We start from the raw sequence: 18285 nt of genomic DNA, 5'->3' as shown, positions 1-18285 counted from the left end.
AGAGACTTGTAGAATTGCATTAAACCTACATAGACTCTGTAAGAGACCACACACTGGACTCAAAAGAGACCACAGAGTTCTAGTGCCTGCATATGACTTATCCATAACACCTGTCCCTGTCACAGTGGAATACTGCAGGAACATAATCTGGTATTACCATTATAACAACTGGTGGAGGAAGAGCCTGTTTTCCATCACTGTGATCTCACAGAAAAATACTGTATTCCATTTTAACTCAGCCAATATAGGTAGTACACAAGTAAAGAAAGGAACAAATGTGAAATGTCACAGAAAAAGAGTACGGCAGGACCAAGCATTTTCCCTGGAATTGATCTCTTTTGGAAAATTAGGGCTCCACTTAGAAGTATACGTTAGCATGGAGTTAGATTTGGGTTACCTTTTTGAGTTAGATTTTTTTCTGAAGCAGAAAACGTGAGGTATCTAGTATCTACAGCAGTATGTTTGAGTACAAAATACTTGTCCTTTACAAGATCCAGCAGTGAATTCCTATAAGCAATTGAGAGAGAATAGCACAATATGTGTCACCAAAATTACTGTGCAAGTGACAGACCAGAGAAACAGAATATATAGGTAACTTAGACTTAAGTCTTGTACCTTATTTACCACTAAGGAATACCTTTAACTCATCTTGAGATGTGCTAGAGTTTGTTAGTGTGCAGATGGGGACTTAATGTTGCTTTTGAAACATATTTATCTTTAATGCTTCCAGGATATTCCTCCACCTCCTTTTCTTTCCAAGCCTGAGCATCTTTGGAATGAAGAAGAAAAGAGAATATTTAGAGAATATGAGATAAAAGTCAAGGAACTGAATGAAGAAAAAGAGGAATATAGAAGGGTAAATTAAAATGAGAAAAGGAGTGGTTTTGTTAACATGCTCATCACCAGAGTTTCAGGAGCTACTTCTGAAAATGCTAATACACAGAATAAATGGAGAACAAGTGAAGAACAAAGATCATGTGGCATATGAAAGAAGTCCTAGCTTAGACTAGACAATCTCTACTTATACCAAGTAATACAAGCCAAGGCCTGTGGCATCTCACAGACAGTAACTTTCCTTCACAAATGTACCAGTATTCCTAAAATTTTTTTCAGGTTCCATTCCCAGAGTTGCTGATGCCATACGCAAATGATACAACTCTTTTTATTCTTCGAAGTCGTATTTGGACAACATAACTCGGTAGCCTGGCAGCACTCTCCTTCCAAACAAATAATTTCTGGGACCTTTTGGCTAAAGGATACAATTCCATATTTTCATTCTACAGTATCTGAGCTTCTTTGTTCTTCTAGATGTGATATTGCTGCTCTTGTCCTTCCCTTCTCCAGGCACTGGAAGATGAACTGAAGAAACTTAAAGCTTCCATCCAGGAAACTGAACCAGGTCGCCACGCCTCCGGAGGCAACGCCCCCCGAAGGCGGGGGTGGTGCCAAAACCCGGGGGCCGGGAAGGAGCTCCGGGAATCGGGAAGTCGCTTGGAATCGGGTGAACGACGGCCGGTGCGGCTGGACCAGCCCGGCGGGGAGGACGCTCCCGGACCCGCAAGGAAGATGGAAGCCCTTGTGAAGGTCGTATCGCAATTATATAAGACAGAGTGTAAGCCTAAAGATTTTATTCTCGCCGTTGCGAGACTTTTAGAGCTTGGGGTCATTGACCAGCCGGTGGATATTCTCCACCCCGAGGTGCGGGATGAATGCACCAAAGCGTTATACGAGGAGGCGATGTTCTCGGGTTGTGGGAAAAGCCTTAAGTCGTGGGGGAAAGTTGTACAGGCCCTGCAGGAGGCCACGCAGGAGCAGGAGACCTGGGGGGCGGCAAGGGACTGTTTGCCGGCCACCCCGGGATTGGGGGTCGGGGCGGCCCCGCGGACTCTGCCCCCCCCACGTGGTGATGATTATGCAGAATCTAAATGTTTGCGAGAGGGGGATGCGTCCCCTCAATCCTCAAACCCCGGCCCGCTTACGGAGGGACAGAAACGAGCGGAATCCTTCTGGGGCGGGTTGGCCGGGGAGGCCGGGGGCGCCGCTGGAAAAGCGGAGCCCGAGGCAATCTCGGAAAGGCCGCCACCTTATGCGGCCCAAGATGGCGCCGAGCGGGAAAGGCGGGGTGAGAACGCTCGCGGCGGGAACAGGGAGGTAGCGCTGGAATTGAACGGCGCGTGCGAGCGTGAGGGGGAGGAGAACATAAAAGAGAAGGGTGGTGCCCGCGAGGGGCGGAGAGCCAGTCAGCGCCCGTCTGCTCCGAGCAGCAGGCGGGGCGAGCCGCGGGGAGGGGGCGGCCCCACCCGCAAGGGAGGTGGGCGGGGCCGGGGCCCGACAGAAGGAGCTCGGGGCCCGGAAGTGACCGGTCAGTCGAGTTCTGACTCCGGCTCGGACGCTAGTCCGGGCGGGTGGGTCACAACCGACTCGAGCTCAGAGGAGGAGGAAGTGGGGGTGCATAGAGTTAAAAGCCGACGCATCCCCACTCAAATTAAAGAAAAGCCGAGAGGGGGACAAATCCCTCTCACGGATTGGAGAAAAATAAAGATGGCATGTGCCGATTGGGCCCCATCGGCCAAGCTAGCATTCCCGGTTCGGGTCACAGACGGGGGACAGAGGGTCCACTCACCAATAAACCCTAAGGACATACAAGCAATTGTTAAAGCAATTGCAGATAAAGGACTTAATTCTGCCATGGTCTCCACCCTCATAGACAGCGTTTTCGGTGGAGATGACATGCTGCCCTTTGATATAAAACAAGCTTGCAGATTAATATTGGACGGGGCAGGGATGATTGTGTTCAAACAAGAATGGGAGGACAACTGCGTAAAGCAGCTGGCCCAAGTAGCTGGGGCAGATCACCCACTGCACGGCTCCAGCCTGCAGCGGCTCATGGGAACAGACCCAACCATGATCACCCCTCAGGCGCAAGCTCAGGGCCTGCGGGCCCATGAAGTCATGGCAACTACCCGTGCGGCCAGAGAAGCCATTCGCACAGCTTCTAGAGTCATCGCCAAGCCATCACCATGGTCCACGATAAAACAAAGTGAAAGTGAGAGTTTCACACAATTCGTGGACCGTCTCCAGGCAGCAGTCGACTCTTCGAGCCTGCCTGCGGAAGCAAAAGGCCCGGTGGTAGCAGAATGCTTGCGTCAGCAGTGCAACTCGGCAGCCAAAGAAATTCTGCGGTCATTGCCGGTGGGGTCGAGTATCGCAGACATGATCAAGCATGTCGCGAAGGAAGAGCGTCTAGCCCCAATCCAGATGGCCGTTAGCACTGCAATAGCCAACGTGATGGCATGCTCTAAATGTGGCCAGGTGGGTCACGTTGTAACAAACTGCCCTCGGTTTCATGACTTGCCAACAGCATTCCCCCTGCGCCAGAATCGACCCAGAGGACCGTGTTGGGTCTGCGGGAAGCAAGGGCACTTTGCCAAGGAATGCAGCTCTAAAACTCAGGGAAACGGGAGGGGGAGAGGGCACCTGGGCCGCGCACGGCTCTCTCCCACTTGGGACACCAGGCGGCCCAACTATGCCAACCCCGAATGGGGCGAAGCACCCCTGAACCTGCAGCCCCCCCGACAAGCAACCAACTTTATGGCTCAACCAGCGGTCCAGTCGAACCTGCCCATATCTCAGGGACAGCAAGGACCACCCTCTGGGGGCGAGACCCCAGGGTGGCCCTGGCAGTGAAGTGTGATAACCCACCAGTGGTGTGGGGGACTTGTTCCCTTTATAATACCCTAAATGGCACCACTATTAGTGTCCCCTGAGATCAATGTTTTCCCCATTGATGTAAGCATCCAAAGTGGAGGACCAATTATTTAGATTGTCATTTAAGGGATTTGTCCTCAACCTGTAGTCCATGGCCCTTAGAAGCTGTAGCCAACTCCTAAAGAATGTGTGAGAGGCAAGAAAGAAAAGCAAGACCACTGCCAATGCTCTCGTTGGCTCCTTTGAAATGTGTTAGGATTCCAGGCTCTAGAACAAGACCCTGTGGCTGGGTATTTACCAAAGTGTTAACCACAACGGGGCAGCAGAGGGAAAGGAATGGAACTATCCTACAGCTTTCAATCTTATTCTTTCTTCCATTAGATTAATTTAGTTTTGTTACAATATTTCTTACATTTGGGACCTGAGGTTTCTGAATATGCTTTGCCATGACACAACCACTTGAGTCCTCTTGGCATCCAGTACCAATTTTATTTAATTGTCCTTTTATAAAACTTTTCATTACAAGGATCCATCATGGATTTTTTTTCTCTGAAGAGTTGCTACTTAAAAGGGAGAGAAGCTCAAAGAAAGACAGCATTATCATCATCATCATTATTATAATTTTATACACCACCTTACTAATGCGCAGTTCAGGAAGCAACCTAGTTTAGAATTTACACAATCTCATCCTCAGTTTTCCATATTTTATTTAGTTTATGTGTTAAGACAGTCATGGCAGCAGGTACAAAGGAATATTATAGAACTCATCTTTACACAGAAAGCTCCTGATTCACAGGAGCTCAGTTGCAGCCTTCCCAAAGATTTGTGATCTTCAAGAGTCATAAAATCAGCAAAAATGCCTATATTAAATGTTTTTCTGGGTGATGTAAAGCCCCATTTGTTATAGATTTATTACTGTTAGTCCTATTTGATTTATAAAGTAAATATTAATATACTTTATTTCTGTAACATTTCCCCGCTGAGAAATTCAAAATGCTTTGTAAGCATAAATGGAGAGTAGGCTTCTTACCCAGAATCATGTAGCCAGCCCTTGGCATATTTTACTAGCAACATCTAGGCGCTTATGAATCTCTGTCCTATGTTTTCATCCCAAGTCCACCTATATTTCCTTTTTATAGAACCTTTATTGAGACAGCAGGTGTTGTTTTATAGAATTATAGACTCTTCATTCTTTTTCATCCATCTTATTGTCTAGTGTTCCTCACCACTTCTGCTCACATGCTTTGGATCTTCTCTTAAATGTTCTTACAAGGTTTTCTTGTGTTTTCTTCCCCTTTTCCCCTCCCCAAACCCTGTTCCATCTATTTCTTTCTATCGTGGTATTTATATGACCCCTATTACTATTGTATTTGAGCAGATCACTGTCTTTAATAACATTTGATGGTGAATTTCTGTTCTTCCTGATTTGAGAATGATAGATTTATGAGATTTATTTCAGTGAAATGAAATTCAAGGCACATGCAAAGTCTGTGGCAAGGATATTTCTGGAACTAATTTGCAGATGACACAAAGGTTGACAGAGCTGTTTTACAGAGTAATTTGGATTATATGATACGCTAAACTATTCAAACAAAGTGTGCTTTAGTACTGCCAAGTATGCAAGACCACATGTGCAAGTAATGTCTATGCAGTGGAAGACTATGTTGAAAAGTAATTTGAAAAACATTTGTCAGGATGAGATAATAGTGGGTAACCGTTTCAATTTGGGCTTCCAGTGCTATTCTGACATTAAAAAAAAAACACAACAAACTTCTGGGGTCTCAGAGTGTTGAATTTTATCATAATTTTATCATTAAAATATTGGTTATGGTGGGTCAGCATTGTTGCAAGGGTAGGGAAAGTACCGGATGGATTCCAAGCTAGGGGACAAACCTGTAACAGACACAAGCGCTGGAGAATAAATTCAGATAAATTCAAATTTTAAAATATGTAATTTTAAAATGAAAATATAATTCATCATTCAGACAAGCTTCTAGAGAGAGAGGTGAGTTCTCCACCACTGTCTCCAGACAGACTTCTCTGGAGAATGTTCTCGTTTTTCAAATTACTCCCCTCAGTGAAGGACTAACTGAATAAATAGGACTGAAGTTATACAGGTGCTCAGGCTCTATGAGGGAGTGCTCTTTTTTTTTTTTTTTTGCTGTAAAATGTACGTAACTGCTTGTACAGATATTTGTCAATCGTTAATTGAACTTGTTTATTTTTTTTGCTGAAGCCAAGAGATTCTGCTAAGCCGTCAGTGCATCCTACTGCCCACTGCTGGACTGCGACCTCAGAGATTTACTTGGGCTGTAAGGAAGGATATGTTATGGCAATTGATGCTGAGAGAGGCAGTGTTTCTGTTCTTCAACAAAAACCTCTCCCTGGTAAGAAATAGCTGTGTGGTGTCTTTTATTCAAGTAGGGAGGAAAAAGGATAGGTGAAAGCTTTTTTTGCTTTCTGCTGTTCTGCTATTGTATATCTTACAGAAATTGTAAAGACATATTTCTTTTATTAGTAGGATAAACATTCAGAACTTCTGGGTGGGTTTCTTTAGCACCCAACAATTTGCTTTCATTTTTTTTTGGAAAAAAAAAAAAGAAAAACTTCTAAATACATCAAAATTGATAAAATGAACAATAGTTACAGCAGTCCTGATCTTATTAACCAGCCCTACTAGGTTAACAATAAACTATTAATATACCAGCTATATGTATTTTTACTGTTAGTTAAGCACCAGTAATGCATTTTATTTTGCATGAAATATTGGACTGTCCTCCTCTGATACGGTAGATGATGTTAGAACAGATGAGCTCATGATGAATCTTTAAAAAACGAAACCAAATTTGACGTAATATTGCTTAATAGAATTCCTTAAGGTCAGCAATTATAGGAACTATTTTGTATTCAAAACAAGTCTATAAAGATTATCAGGCATTAATGCATTACATATGAAGCACAGAAAGTGAACAGAAGACGTCTTTGACTTCATAGAATCATAGAATCACCAGGTTGGAAAAGACCCACCAGATCACTGAGTCCAACCATTCCCATCAATCACTAACCCATGTCCCTCAGCACCTCATCCACCCGTCCCTTAAACCCCTCCAAGGAAGGTGACTCAACCCCCTCCCTGGGCAGCCTCTGCCAGTGCCCAATGACCCTTTCCGTGAAAAATTATTATTTCTATCACTAGAACTGGATAATATCCTTCTGTAGACCAGCATAGCAATGTTTAATAAACACTGAATCAGTGTTAATGGACAGGCTGATGATAATCTTGTTTTCTTCTTTTGCCATGTAATACATTATTTTTTTAAGCTGCTGTAAATATCCCTGACTTTCCCAAAGTTCTGTATCTCTATCCAGTTTTGATAGTCAGCACAGAAATGGAAGGCAGCTCTGAAAAAAAAATCAGCAAACCAGCACTATTCCTCTGTTTTTGAAACCATCAAACTCTTAAGTTTGCCATATCAAGAGCTGAAAATCACAAACAAATATAAAGCTGAGGCGTGACCAGAAATGGTTTGCCAGTTCGTTAGAAGGCAATAAGAATTTTTGCCATTTGGGATTTTCCTCCACTTGTGTATTCTTTGAGTCCTGTCCTAAATCTGTGTGAGAACACTGTGTGTATTCGTATTTTACTGAAGCTTCTGCTTAATTTAAGATGTACTGCAATCTGTATCTGCTCAGCAGAATGCTTACATGTGTGTCCAACTCGAAGCACGTGCCAAGCTCCTGTTATGGTTTTGCAAACAGAACCGTAAGCAGCCACAACATTTCACTTGGGCAATTTTCAGGCTGGCTAAACTTTCCTTTGTAAGTAAATCTAATTAAAAAATTATGAATGGAAATAACAAAACCAGAACTTAGCACTAGAAGATAGATAAATCTGCATCTGGATCACAGTCCATGTATGACTATCTCCCTTTTATAGCTGTAAGCTGAACCACGTAACGACTGTGCCAGCTCAGATGCATAAATGACAGAGATGGTGGATATTGGAGAAGAATGCACATTTTTGATTCAATATACCAAACTTCACCTTTTGTTCAGTAGACTGGGCTATAACTGGCTTTTATTGCAATACTGACATATAAACAAGGTTGACGTTATATATTGTTTTCTTTTGTGCAGAATACGTGTGTAAAGTGTCAGACATCGTGTCATATGTTCGAGGAGCGCAGAAAAAGAAAGGTATTTCCATGTTCAAATCAAGCTAATTGATTTTTAGCCAGCATCAATGATGTCTGGGAGTAATAATATGTGAGTACAGCAGGAAGCCACTGGTTAGAAAAACTCAGCTCACACTGACCTCTGTAAGACACATCAATGGCAACCTTTTATATGTTTACAGGAGAAATGATTAATAGCTTTTGTGCTAGTAGACAGCCAAATGAATAGCCTCTGGAAAAACAGTGGCAGGGAAATAATTTCTGTTCATTCTAGTTTAAATTGGAATAAGTGATGCTAGAATGGGTTCTCTACTGCTTAGTTTTAGTAACTTTGTTTAGAACTGCAATCACTTGTGATTTAGTTGAGTTAGGATTTAGGGTTTGTTTCAAATGTTTTGTTTTGGGCTCCACAATACAAAAAAGGCATTCACGTAGTGGACAAAGTTCAGCACAGGGCCACAAAGATTATTGCAGAGTCTGCGTGTGTCATACAAAGATGGGCTGTGAGAACTCTCTTCAGCCCAGTGGAAAGGAAATGGGGGATTTTACTGTTGCTTCAGCTACTCATGAAAGGTTACAGACAGGATGGAACCTGACAGGCAAAGGGCACAGTTTGCATCAATGGAAATTCTGAGTAGAAATTAGGGAAAAAAAATACTTCCACAGTGAAGGTTGCCAGACATTGGGACAAGTTTTGATTTCTCAAATTAATTTCTAATTCATCAGACCACAGTAGTACTGTCACTTTAAATTATGTGTACCAGCCTTGTCCTTCATCATCACAGCACAAAGTCCAAAGAATATATAGCCCGTTGAGCCTTTTTACTCACAAGTAGTAAATCATCTCAGATTTGAAGTTGGGACACATGGTTGCAATGAATTAAACTTGATGTTTCTTGTTGCCTTTGTGCTTTCAGGTGGCAAACCAGAGGATCCACAACAATCAGTTTTATTTGCCATGGCATTTTGTAACGGGGGACTGTATGCAGATGGAAATGTAAGGCATCCTTTATGCTTGTAACTTATTGTGTGAAAATCAAAAAGCATTCAAATGGAGTGTATTTGCAGAGCTCACTGCAAAGACAGAAGTCAGAAAAAAAGTGGAGGTCCTCTCTGGTTTTGTCATATATCTTCTTTGTTAGAACTTGAGACAAGAACTCAGAAAGGAGCAGGGAGGGAAGAGATTCCATTTTTTAAGTCAAAGAAGGAACCAAAGAGGACAATACTATTTTTAACAAAAGGCAAAGAGAGTTCTAGAGGAACAGGAAAGAAGGATGGACAAAAAATAGGAGAGGAGAAAAAAATGACCAAGAGAACCACCAAATTGTTTTGTGCTGAATCTCACTCAATATTTAATCCAAAATGATGATTACATTATACAGTGCTGCTTAAGAGAGGGACAAATCCCTATACTGTCACAAAAGAAACAATGTGGAATCTCAAGTGTTTACTAATGAGAGAGTCTGTTGTCAAACATGGACTGTTAGTAAGACTTGTATTAAAAAACACCTTGATTTTTCAAAAAATGCGTTATGCAGGATAAGAGTCATCTGGATTTAAACGTCATGAAGGCAGATGAGACCATTAGCAATGGGATACAGTTAAACACACTTGCTCCAGAGAATTTCAGAAGGTTTTGCCAGTTCAGTTTGCCAGAGTGGGTGGGATAATTGACCTTCAGGCTGGGATAATTGACCTTGACCTGATGTGGATTTGTACTTTTCTGCACAGGGGGGCGTTTTATTCTTTTATCACATCAAAGATCTGCAGTATGAGACGAAAATCTGCGTTGATATCTTAAAACCCATATCCAGCCTCATATTCTCACCTGATTACACTGTGCTTCTGCTTGTCACTGACCAGGTATAGCATTTGAGATAACGGCATTATATAATGGCATGTTCCTTTTATTCTGTATGTGCATGCTGGCACTGCCAGTATGAAATGTCTGTAATGTAATCACACAAGTCAACAAATTATACCAGAGGTAAACTTAGCCCATCTTGTGTTTGCAATGAAATCTTGGGCCTTGGGTACATCAGACCGACTGTGGCTATGCGGGAGACTTGTTCTGTGCATCTATCTGAATTTGTCTGGCCACCCAGTCAAAGATCCTTCTTTGACCAGCCTGATGTCCAGAAATCTTACACAAGAGTCCCAAATCCTCAAATTATCCCTGGTTTTCCAGACCTTTAATAATTTAAATTGGCATTTAAATGTGGTTTGTTTGGGTTTTTTTGTGGGGGTAACTTTGGTCACACTTTGTCTCTGATTTCACTCTCCTTTTGTAAAATGCGTAGAGAAGTTCTAAAATCTATGTCTACATTAGTTATGAATTGTTTCTAAAAGGTTTTGAGGTCTTTAGATAAAAACATCTTTTGAAGCTTAAGATTTATTATTTGTGTTTTATGTTGCTTTAGAATATTGATTGGTTTCTGGAGCAATACGAAATAGGGTGGTTTTAAATTAAAGCAGTTATGAGAAACAAAACTTGGAAACGTGACTAGCTGGATCACTCTCAAATGAACCATCCTGATTTTCAGCTAGTGTAAATTTATATAATTTACTAAATTCAGTTGAATTCTACTGGGCACTTTTTACCTCAATTTAGAGTAGAGTATGAAACTTTAAAGAGCTCAGGAAGATGAGTATTTTTTCTTGAAGTCTTTGACAGCTTTTAATGAGAAGTCTCATAGCCCAGGGATGGATTATCTCTCTCTGTCTGTCAGGGGACAATCTATGCTTACAAACCTGCCCACAGTGGAGAAGCTGTCAAACTCCTGGACACATGCAGTAGTTGTTTCCTGACAGCTGATTTTCTTACTCCAGGGGACAAGTACTGTGTGGTAAGAAATTATTTTCTTCCTTATATATAATTGTGGCTCTTTTCAGATGACCAAAACGTTGGTAAGACACAAAATCAAAAGCCTTGCAGAGATCGTGACTGTTCTGGTGTTTGTTACAGTTGTGGAAAACCTTCTCATTACGGAATTAAATGGCATTAATTCAGGTATGGCCTATAGAAGGGTCAGAACTTGCCCTGGAATGCAGGGTGGATAATTCGCAGGCTGCTAAAATGTTGTATGGTTCTGCTGTTTATTTGCTGTCTCACTAGTGGTCAGGAACACAGCTGAGCAAAAGGTTGATTCAATTCAGAGAACAGATGTTGGAACAAGGAATCCCTGCTGATCTTTTCAGCCTCCAGCACAAACTGGAATAGCCTGAGAGATGCCTTTGTCCCAGGTCCAGGGACAACGAGGCATTACTCATGGATCTGTTCATTCTGAAATATTCCTTGCTTTCCTCCTGTGTCTTGGATTCCTGCAACTCTGATTCATCTCAAGGCCATGAATTCTTCAAGTAGCCAGCCCTGAAATTCTGGGGTGTGAATCAATTAGTTTTGCTGATAATCTGTTTGTTTGTCAATAACATGGGAATGACAAATTTTACCTGAGTCTGAATGAGTGATGTGAGGGTTGATTGATCTCTAGCCACACTTCACTGTGGAATTATAAAATTTCCTGGTTATAAGAAGGCCTCAAAAACATGATACACATAATTTTTCATGTGAGAAAACCAGATGTCACCTTAAGCCCTTTCCTGTGCAAACAAAATTATAAGCAGGTTTTCTATTGCACGCTGAATGGTGGGAGTGCTAATATTGATCAAGCTTACATGTTTTGCCCTAGATTGTCTCATTCTGCTTAAAAAACATTCCTGTATTTGCATCAATTCACAGAAATGATTACACATTTTCCGTAGGTAGGCGTACCTTGCAGCAACTGGACTTAAAGGGAATTCAAGGTAATTTCAAGCAAAACTAGTAATCCTTGATCTGCTCTGCTCAGACACTGTTTGAATTTATATTCTATAAAAGATCACTAGTCATTTCTAGACTATTTGGTTATTCCACTCTCTTTTGACTATGTTTTTTTCTCTGTTCAATAGTCTGTAACAATTTCAGGTGAAGTACAAGTTTGGTTCCTGGAAGATGGAACTTGCCTCAGCAAGCTCAACCTTGATATTCAGGTACACGCAACCAGGAGCTCATTTAGTGACTGATGCTTGAAGTTTTCTTTAGTATTTCTTAATTCATAGCATAATATTCCACAGATTTGGATCAACCTGTGGTGAGGAAAGATCAGTAGTGTCTCTGTACAACCCATGAAAGAGATTTAAAAATATTACGTTTACTTGAACTAATCATCTATTGAACTGGGCCATAAAGCAGAGGCAACATGTCAACCTCATGTCATAGAATCATTGAATGGTTTGGGTTGTTGTAGTGATGTGTCTTTAAGCACATATTTGTAAATAACAATCTAAATTTTTATAATATTTGATGAAATATTTATTTTTAATGAGTGTCAGAACTGAATGGAAAAGTTTTGAGTCTGTAAAAACTAAATGCCTTGAATGACCAGGCTCTTGAAACTGAGTTGATAAAAGTATTTAAAACTGTTAATGCTTTGTCCTGATTTAAGATGCATTCAAACCCTGAAATCTGACACAGTAAGAGACTCATCCCTTTCTGTAAGAGCTGTACACATAACAATGCACTCACTGTTTCATTGAGGTGGGACTTATTTCACTTTAAATGTGGATATAATGATTTTTTTCTGAGGAGTGCAGAATTGGCTTTTGATATGTAGATACAGAGCATAGGGAAAAAAGCCAAGACGTCTCTAAAATACTTTGTTAAAAACAAGTTTTTTAGCTGAACCATTTGAGGTTTCTTCTTCAAATTTTAGGGACTTCTAAATAGTAAAAGAAGTCGCATACTAACATACAGAATAGTTGTAAAAAAAGGTATGGAACTGTTAATCATATTTTGTTTCTCAACTAGGCAACAGCTATGGCTTGCTGTCCCTCCTCCAGCAGCGTTGCTGTTGGGACCATAAGAGGTCAAATCTTATTTTCTTGATGTTACCAAAGCTGAAGCTCCACGGGTTGTTCACAGAATTTTTCTTTCCAAATTTCCAGTGTTGTCTTTGCAGTAAGTATGAAGCAGCAGGGGCAGTAATATTGTCAATCTGTTTCTTGAGTAACGCTGTTAGTTGAACAAAAAAACTGTTCAAGCTTTGATTCCAAAAATAACAAAGTAAAATATTTTGATGGTTTCAATTATTTTCCAACATATTCTGAATTGCTTGCAAGAGAGGTAGTGGCAGGATTTATATGAGAGAAATATAATAAACCTGTATTTTAAGAAGGTTTAACTGAGCACTGAAAATACTCATGTATAAGATCCTTTCTGGCAGATCACTGTGTGCAATAATTATGCACAATTCCATGTATCCAACTTTAGAGGGCCATTTCTCACTAGAAGTAAATTTAAGTTTTTGTGAAATTAAGTTTAAGCCTTTTGGTCATCCCTTTTTATACGGTGGATTTTTATTACCATTGTTAATTATTCATTTGCTCACTGTTCTGGAATTTACCAGTCCTCCTGTAATAAGCTCTAGTGATGTAAAAGGCTTTTTTTGTTTGGTTGGTTGCTTTTTTCCATTATTGAAAAATCTGAGAGTATTTTACTTCTACTTTTTAAAAAATAAAATGGATATTGAACAGTTAAACTTTAATATTAGTCTGCCTGTTATTTGGAGACTCAGATGTGATCACTTTCCACAGCTACCTAAGATAAAACATTAAAAATAGATACGGAAAGCAACTCATTCAAGGTCAAATCAATATAAACAGAGCCATGTCTACTAAAAATAATATCAAGATCTGTATAGCCGTTTTATTTTTAAAAACATAAACTTCATTAAAGATTTGCTGAAGTTGTTAACAGACTGCTATGGAGCATCGTTAGCTTTAGATTGACCACCCACACAATTAGAAATTGCACTCATAACTGCACTTTATATCAGACCCTAATCCTGTAAACCTAGAAGCTGAAATTTCAGTTGCGTTTATGCCCTCAGTGAAGTCAGCAGAGTTATTGGAGTGGAATTATTTGACTCTTTTTATTGAGCTGTTTTCTATTTGGATTTTTTTTTCACCTAGTTATGACCAGAGTGGCCGGTTCCTCATCACTAGGGCTGCAGAAGGACATATCTTTATTCTAGATGCCCGGCCTTCAAAATTATTCCAAGTTCTTGGATATGTAGGTAATAAATGTTACAGCATTAACTACACTGTGTTTTCACTATTTACTGTATTTTAGGTGTACTTGCTTTTTTTTTTTTTTATTTAGTTTTAGTTAGCAAAGGAGCAGGTAAGTCAGAGGGAAGAGAATGGATTAGCTAACCAGCTGATCACAACTCCAGCACAAAAGGAATAGTAGTGGCAAAGAACTTAAGACTTTTGTGGCTCATCTTGAGAGAATTTAGAGTAAAAATCCATAGGTCATGATAGCTGGGTGCAATTGCCTGCCCCGGACATCTTTAACGTGAGGACTGCTGGAACTGTCAGCTTTGCTGCTGGATGCTAAAGAATGAAAATGACGGAATTTTAAGTCACAGAATAATTCTTCAGAAATTTGTGTATTTGTTTTTGCAGCCTCTCAATTCCACTAACGTTATACTTACAGATCGCATCTATAAGTATAGACCTTCATCATAACTTTAAGTGGTGGTTATCAGCAGAGAACCTCAAAATTGCTACAGTTCAAGCTGGATGTAAAGTCATATTTGAATGTTTAATGTCATAGTAACACTTAGCACTCTCAGTGCTGGATGCCTCTAGCTGAAGTTGTGTGCGTGCCGCACTTTCCAAAACCAGGTTGTGGCTTGTCTGATATTTTCATGCAAGTTCCAAACTGTGTGGTTGAGCTGAGATGTGTCCTGAACATGGGTCTCTTTGTTTGATGTGATAACTCAGCAAAAACGTTACCGTGATTCAGTAACAATTTGCATTGATGTTCCCTACCTGCTTCAGCCTTAGCAGATGAAGTGCTGGATCTCTCTGTAGTTTCTGACTTCAACAAGGACTTAGTTGAAGTGGCGGCACTTCTTAATGTGGGAGCGGGCCAGAGAGCAAGACTGGAAGTTTTTTATCTACCTTCAGAACTCACAACAGGTAAGAATATATATTCTGTGATATTTTTCTAAGGGAAGATCATATTATTGCCATCCATTAACACAAATCTTAATCTCTTTCTTCATCTCCTCTGTACATTCTCCTGGGACATCATTTCTCATACAGCATTCGGTAGGCTTTATAGTCAGCTCAATCATTGCAAAATGTGATCTTTTAAGGGAAGGCCAAGGAAGGAAGAAGTAATTCATTTGCAGATTCACAAAGCCATCGCTTAACAACTACTTCTACTGGTGGTGGTTGTTATTGCTGTTATTATTACTATTGAGTGGGCAATGCCCGAAGCCAGTCACAGAGACCTTGTTCTAGGCATCACCCTTTTGCAGACTAGCATATCGGGTGTTCAAAGGGGAATCAATCCCACCAGCCTCTTCAAAGAATTATTATAGGTATGTAATAGCTCAGAAGGAAAATATTAAAGGTTGATCTATCTAAAAAAATAGTGATTCCCTGTCTTTGTTATAGCTTTTCTGTGTAAAAGCACCAAGGAAAAAGTCTACTGTGTTTAAAAAATATTACCTTGTGTCCCAATAGGAAATGTTAAAGAAACTTTCTATGAGAAAAGTGTCACTATGAGGAAAAGAGGGGGGGGGGTTAAGGACGCCTAAGAAAGGCAAACTTCCATTCACCTTCTGGAAAACTGATATTCTTGGAATGATCAGTTCGGGGCACTTTCTGGAAACAGGTGGAAAACTAATTCAGTTGTCATGAGAGGTCTTAAATGCATAAATTTAACTAAGGCACAGCAGAGCAGGGTAAATCAGGGTATGCAAACAATTACATCACTGTGGTTAAACCGTTTCTAGGACTTCTTTAGAGCTGTCTCTCTGCTTCACTGCAGTGTGCTAGATTGGCACGACCCCCAGAGTAAGTGTCAAACCTAGGTGTCTTAATTCCTAGTCTCCTTGAAAACTCACGTAATGCTCACTCCTTGCTGAGACTGATTTTCTTAATTACTTGATGGGTGAAGCACCTGCATTAGTGGTAATGATGCCTTTTCCTCCCTGTTTCTTTTTTCACGCTTCTAGATAATGATGAGTATGTTAATGACCAAGGAATGTTTGATGCTAGTGCCATTAAACAGGAGCGTTATGATCTGGATTGCCCTTTGAGCTCAGCAGTCAGATTGAAGGATAATATTGTGTATGGTTACTGTACCTCTGGACTTTTCATCTGTAAATATCATCTCACTGAAAAGGTAATTTTCTGAAGCTGCTTTATTTTGGGTGATGGTTAAATACCATCAAACAAAGGCTGTAGCTGAAGTTAATATAGCAGGATATTATCATAAAAAGTCATCTCTGCACTCAAAATATCTACTCCATCCATAAACATCAACTTTTAGTATCCTACCACCTGCTCAGAAATCTGGCAAAAGCAATCTTCTTGTTTGATTACAGAGAAAGCCAAATGTTGCTTCTTAAAACTTGTACAGCTTGCAGGCACTTCATGTGTAGCTTCTGTGTTGGAGCTGTGCTTTTGTGCAGTCTGCTGAGTAACTGGAGTATCCAGCTCTTAAAAGCACTGAGCCCATGTGAGCCCATGACTCTAAGACACAACTGCAAACCCAGCTCAGCCCTGCCTGAAATGAAGTAGTGGTCACTGTCATTGCCTGCTGATGAACTGGACCTCTCTGTAGCTCATAGGTCTCCCCCAGTTTGAGTCAGGTCAAGGAAGAAGGTGAATTCCAAAGGTGGGCATTCCTCCTTGACAACTCTGGGCCCAGGCACATAAAAACACACAGACCCTTTTGAAGAGATGAGAAGCAAATCATCGTAGCAATGTTACTGCTTCCTGAGCTCAGAAATCCAAGTGTTTGGATTGTAAATCACCACGTGTGATAACCCACAAAACTGCCATCAGCCTTCTCAAAATGGCATAGACATCTCCATAATCTGAACTGCTGCTAACATTTTCTTTGTTCGGCAGACTATATCGGAAGACCCATCAGTATTTTTATCAGAGAAGAGGATTCGTAGCAATCAGTTTGGATCGGGGATCCTCTGTTTATCACCCAACGGCCGGTGGCTGGCATCAGCAGCGAACGATGGTGTTTTGTTCGTCTATCACACTCCTACTATGGTAGGTAGGCATCCAGGTACAGGCTTTGTTTGGTGTACGCGAGAAAGAGGTGTGCAAGCTACTTTCTTTCACTGGAAGCTTTTCTTTGCTTGAATATAAAGTGTTCCAGAAAAATTTACGTTGAACATGAACTGTCATAACATTATATAGTACAATTGTTTTTATAACTGATGATTATACAAACTACTTACTTTCTTCTCCAGCAAATCTTGGGGTAGATAATTTTACTACTTTTCGTTATCATCACCTGCAAAATTAGTATTCTAGAAACTTGTCCCATCTGTAGTCAAAAATCACAAAATCATAAATCCTAGGCTTTTATATACTTCGTGTTGACATTTTGGATTGACTTCTATAAGAAAATACAGAAGCATAGTTTATAGACATACCCTGTTACAAAAACATATTTACTCATACTGCTTCTGTGACTTTTCTAGGATATACTCGCTCGTATGCATTGTCACTCATATCAAGGAGGAGGAATCAGATCCACGGTATTTTCTCTGGATAGCAAATTTATCCTTGTTATTGGGAAAAATGATGGTGCCCTGGTGTGCCTGAAATGGAAGTATGTATAATATTGATGGTGTGAATTTTTGTATCCTGACAGACAAATTTTGCATCTATTTGTGATTCTAGACTTTTTATTAGTCTCAAAGTAAGGTTAAGAATTAGATGAAGTCACTCCTCTCATCATTAGAGGTAGCTTCCCTAGCTCATTTAAAGCTTCCCACCAGTGTTGTGGAGAATGTCTTGGACTTTGGGTGCGGTTGCAATACAAGATAAAGGAGTGTCTTCTGATAAGCATTACCCATAATAAGCTGCTTATCACTCTCAAATAAACCATCTGGAATGGGGTGTCTGAGGATCTAAGCCATATAATCTCATGAGATACCATTTTATTTCAGTGATTAGGGGACATCACAGATTTAACAGGAGGGAATTGAACTGTGCCCATAGAGAGCTCTTAGCAAACATTAGGAGTGAGGGACACGTGAAACTACAGCTTTTCTGTGGTATAACAAATGTTCAGGCAGATGCATAAATGGAAGATGGGTCCACCAGAGTGGTATTTCTACTCTGGGGAATGAATCTTTCAGAATTTCTAATTCTGAAGAAACTTCACTTAATTATGAATGCTAGAACTCAAACAATATTAAATCATATGTAAAAATATTGAATAGGCATTTTTGAACAACTTAGTAATTTTGTTATATGGAATATTTAATAATTTGTCCTTTATTATAAGACATAAAAATACATCAATTTATTTTCTATT

General features: G+C 40.4%; 1 protein-coding gene across 1 annotated transcript in view; it reads left to right on the top strand.

The window, feature by feature from the left end:
* The first annotated feature begins 3741 nt into the window (after positions 1 to 3741).
* Positions 3742 to 18285, top strand: part of LOC138733930 (cilia- and flagella-associated protein 43-like) — a 34978-nt gene continuing 20434 nt past the window's right edge. Inside the window, 14 exon segments of the mRNA XM_069881448.1 lie at positions 3742 to 3789; positions 5945 to 6095; positions 7846 to 7905; positions 8801 to 8880; positions 9615 to 9746; positions 10613 to 10729; positions 11832 to 11912; positions 12730 to 12795; positions 12797 to 12879; positions 13893 to 13996; positions 14766 to 14906; positions 15953 to 16122; positions 16854 to 17006; positions 17444 to 17574. Of these exon segments, the coding sequence (XP_069737549.1) occupies positions 3742 to 3789; positions 5945 to 6095; positions 7846 to 7905; positions 8801 to 8880; positions 9615 to 9746; positions 10613 to 10729; positions 11832 to 11912; positions 12730 to 12795; positions 12797 to 12879; positions 13893 to 13996; positions 14766 to 14906; positions 15953 to 16122; positions 16854 to 17006; positions 17444 to 17574 (1517 nt within the window).

Source organism: Phaenicophaeus curvirostris, unplaced genomic scaffold, assembly GCF_032191515.1.
Source record: "Phaenicophaeus curvirostris isolate KB17595 unplaced genomic scaffold, BPBGC_Pcur_1.0 scaffold_46, whole genome shotgun sequence".
Lineage (NCBI taxonomy): Eukaryota > Metazoa > Chordata > Aves > Cuculiformes > Cuculidae > Phaenicophaeus > Phaenicophaeus curvirostris.
This window is presented reverse-complemented; position numbering and strand designations above follow the sequence as displayed.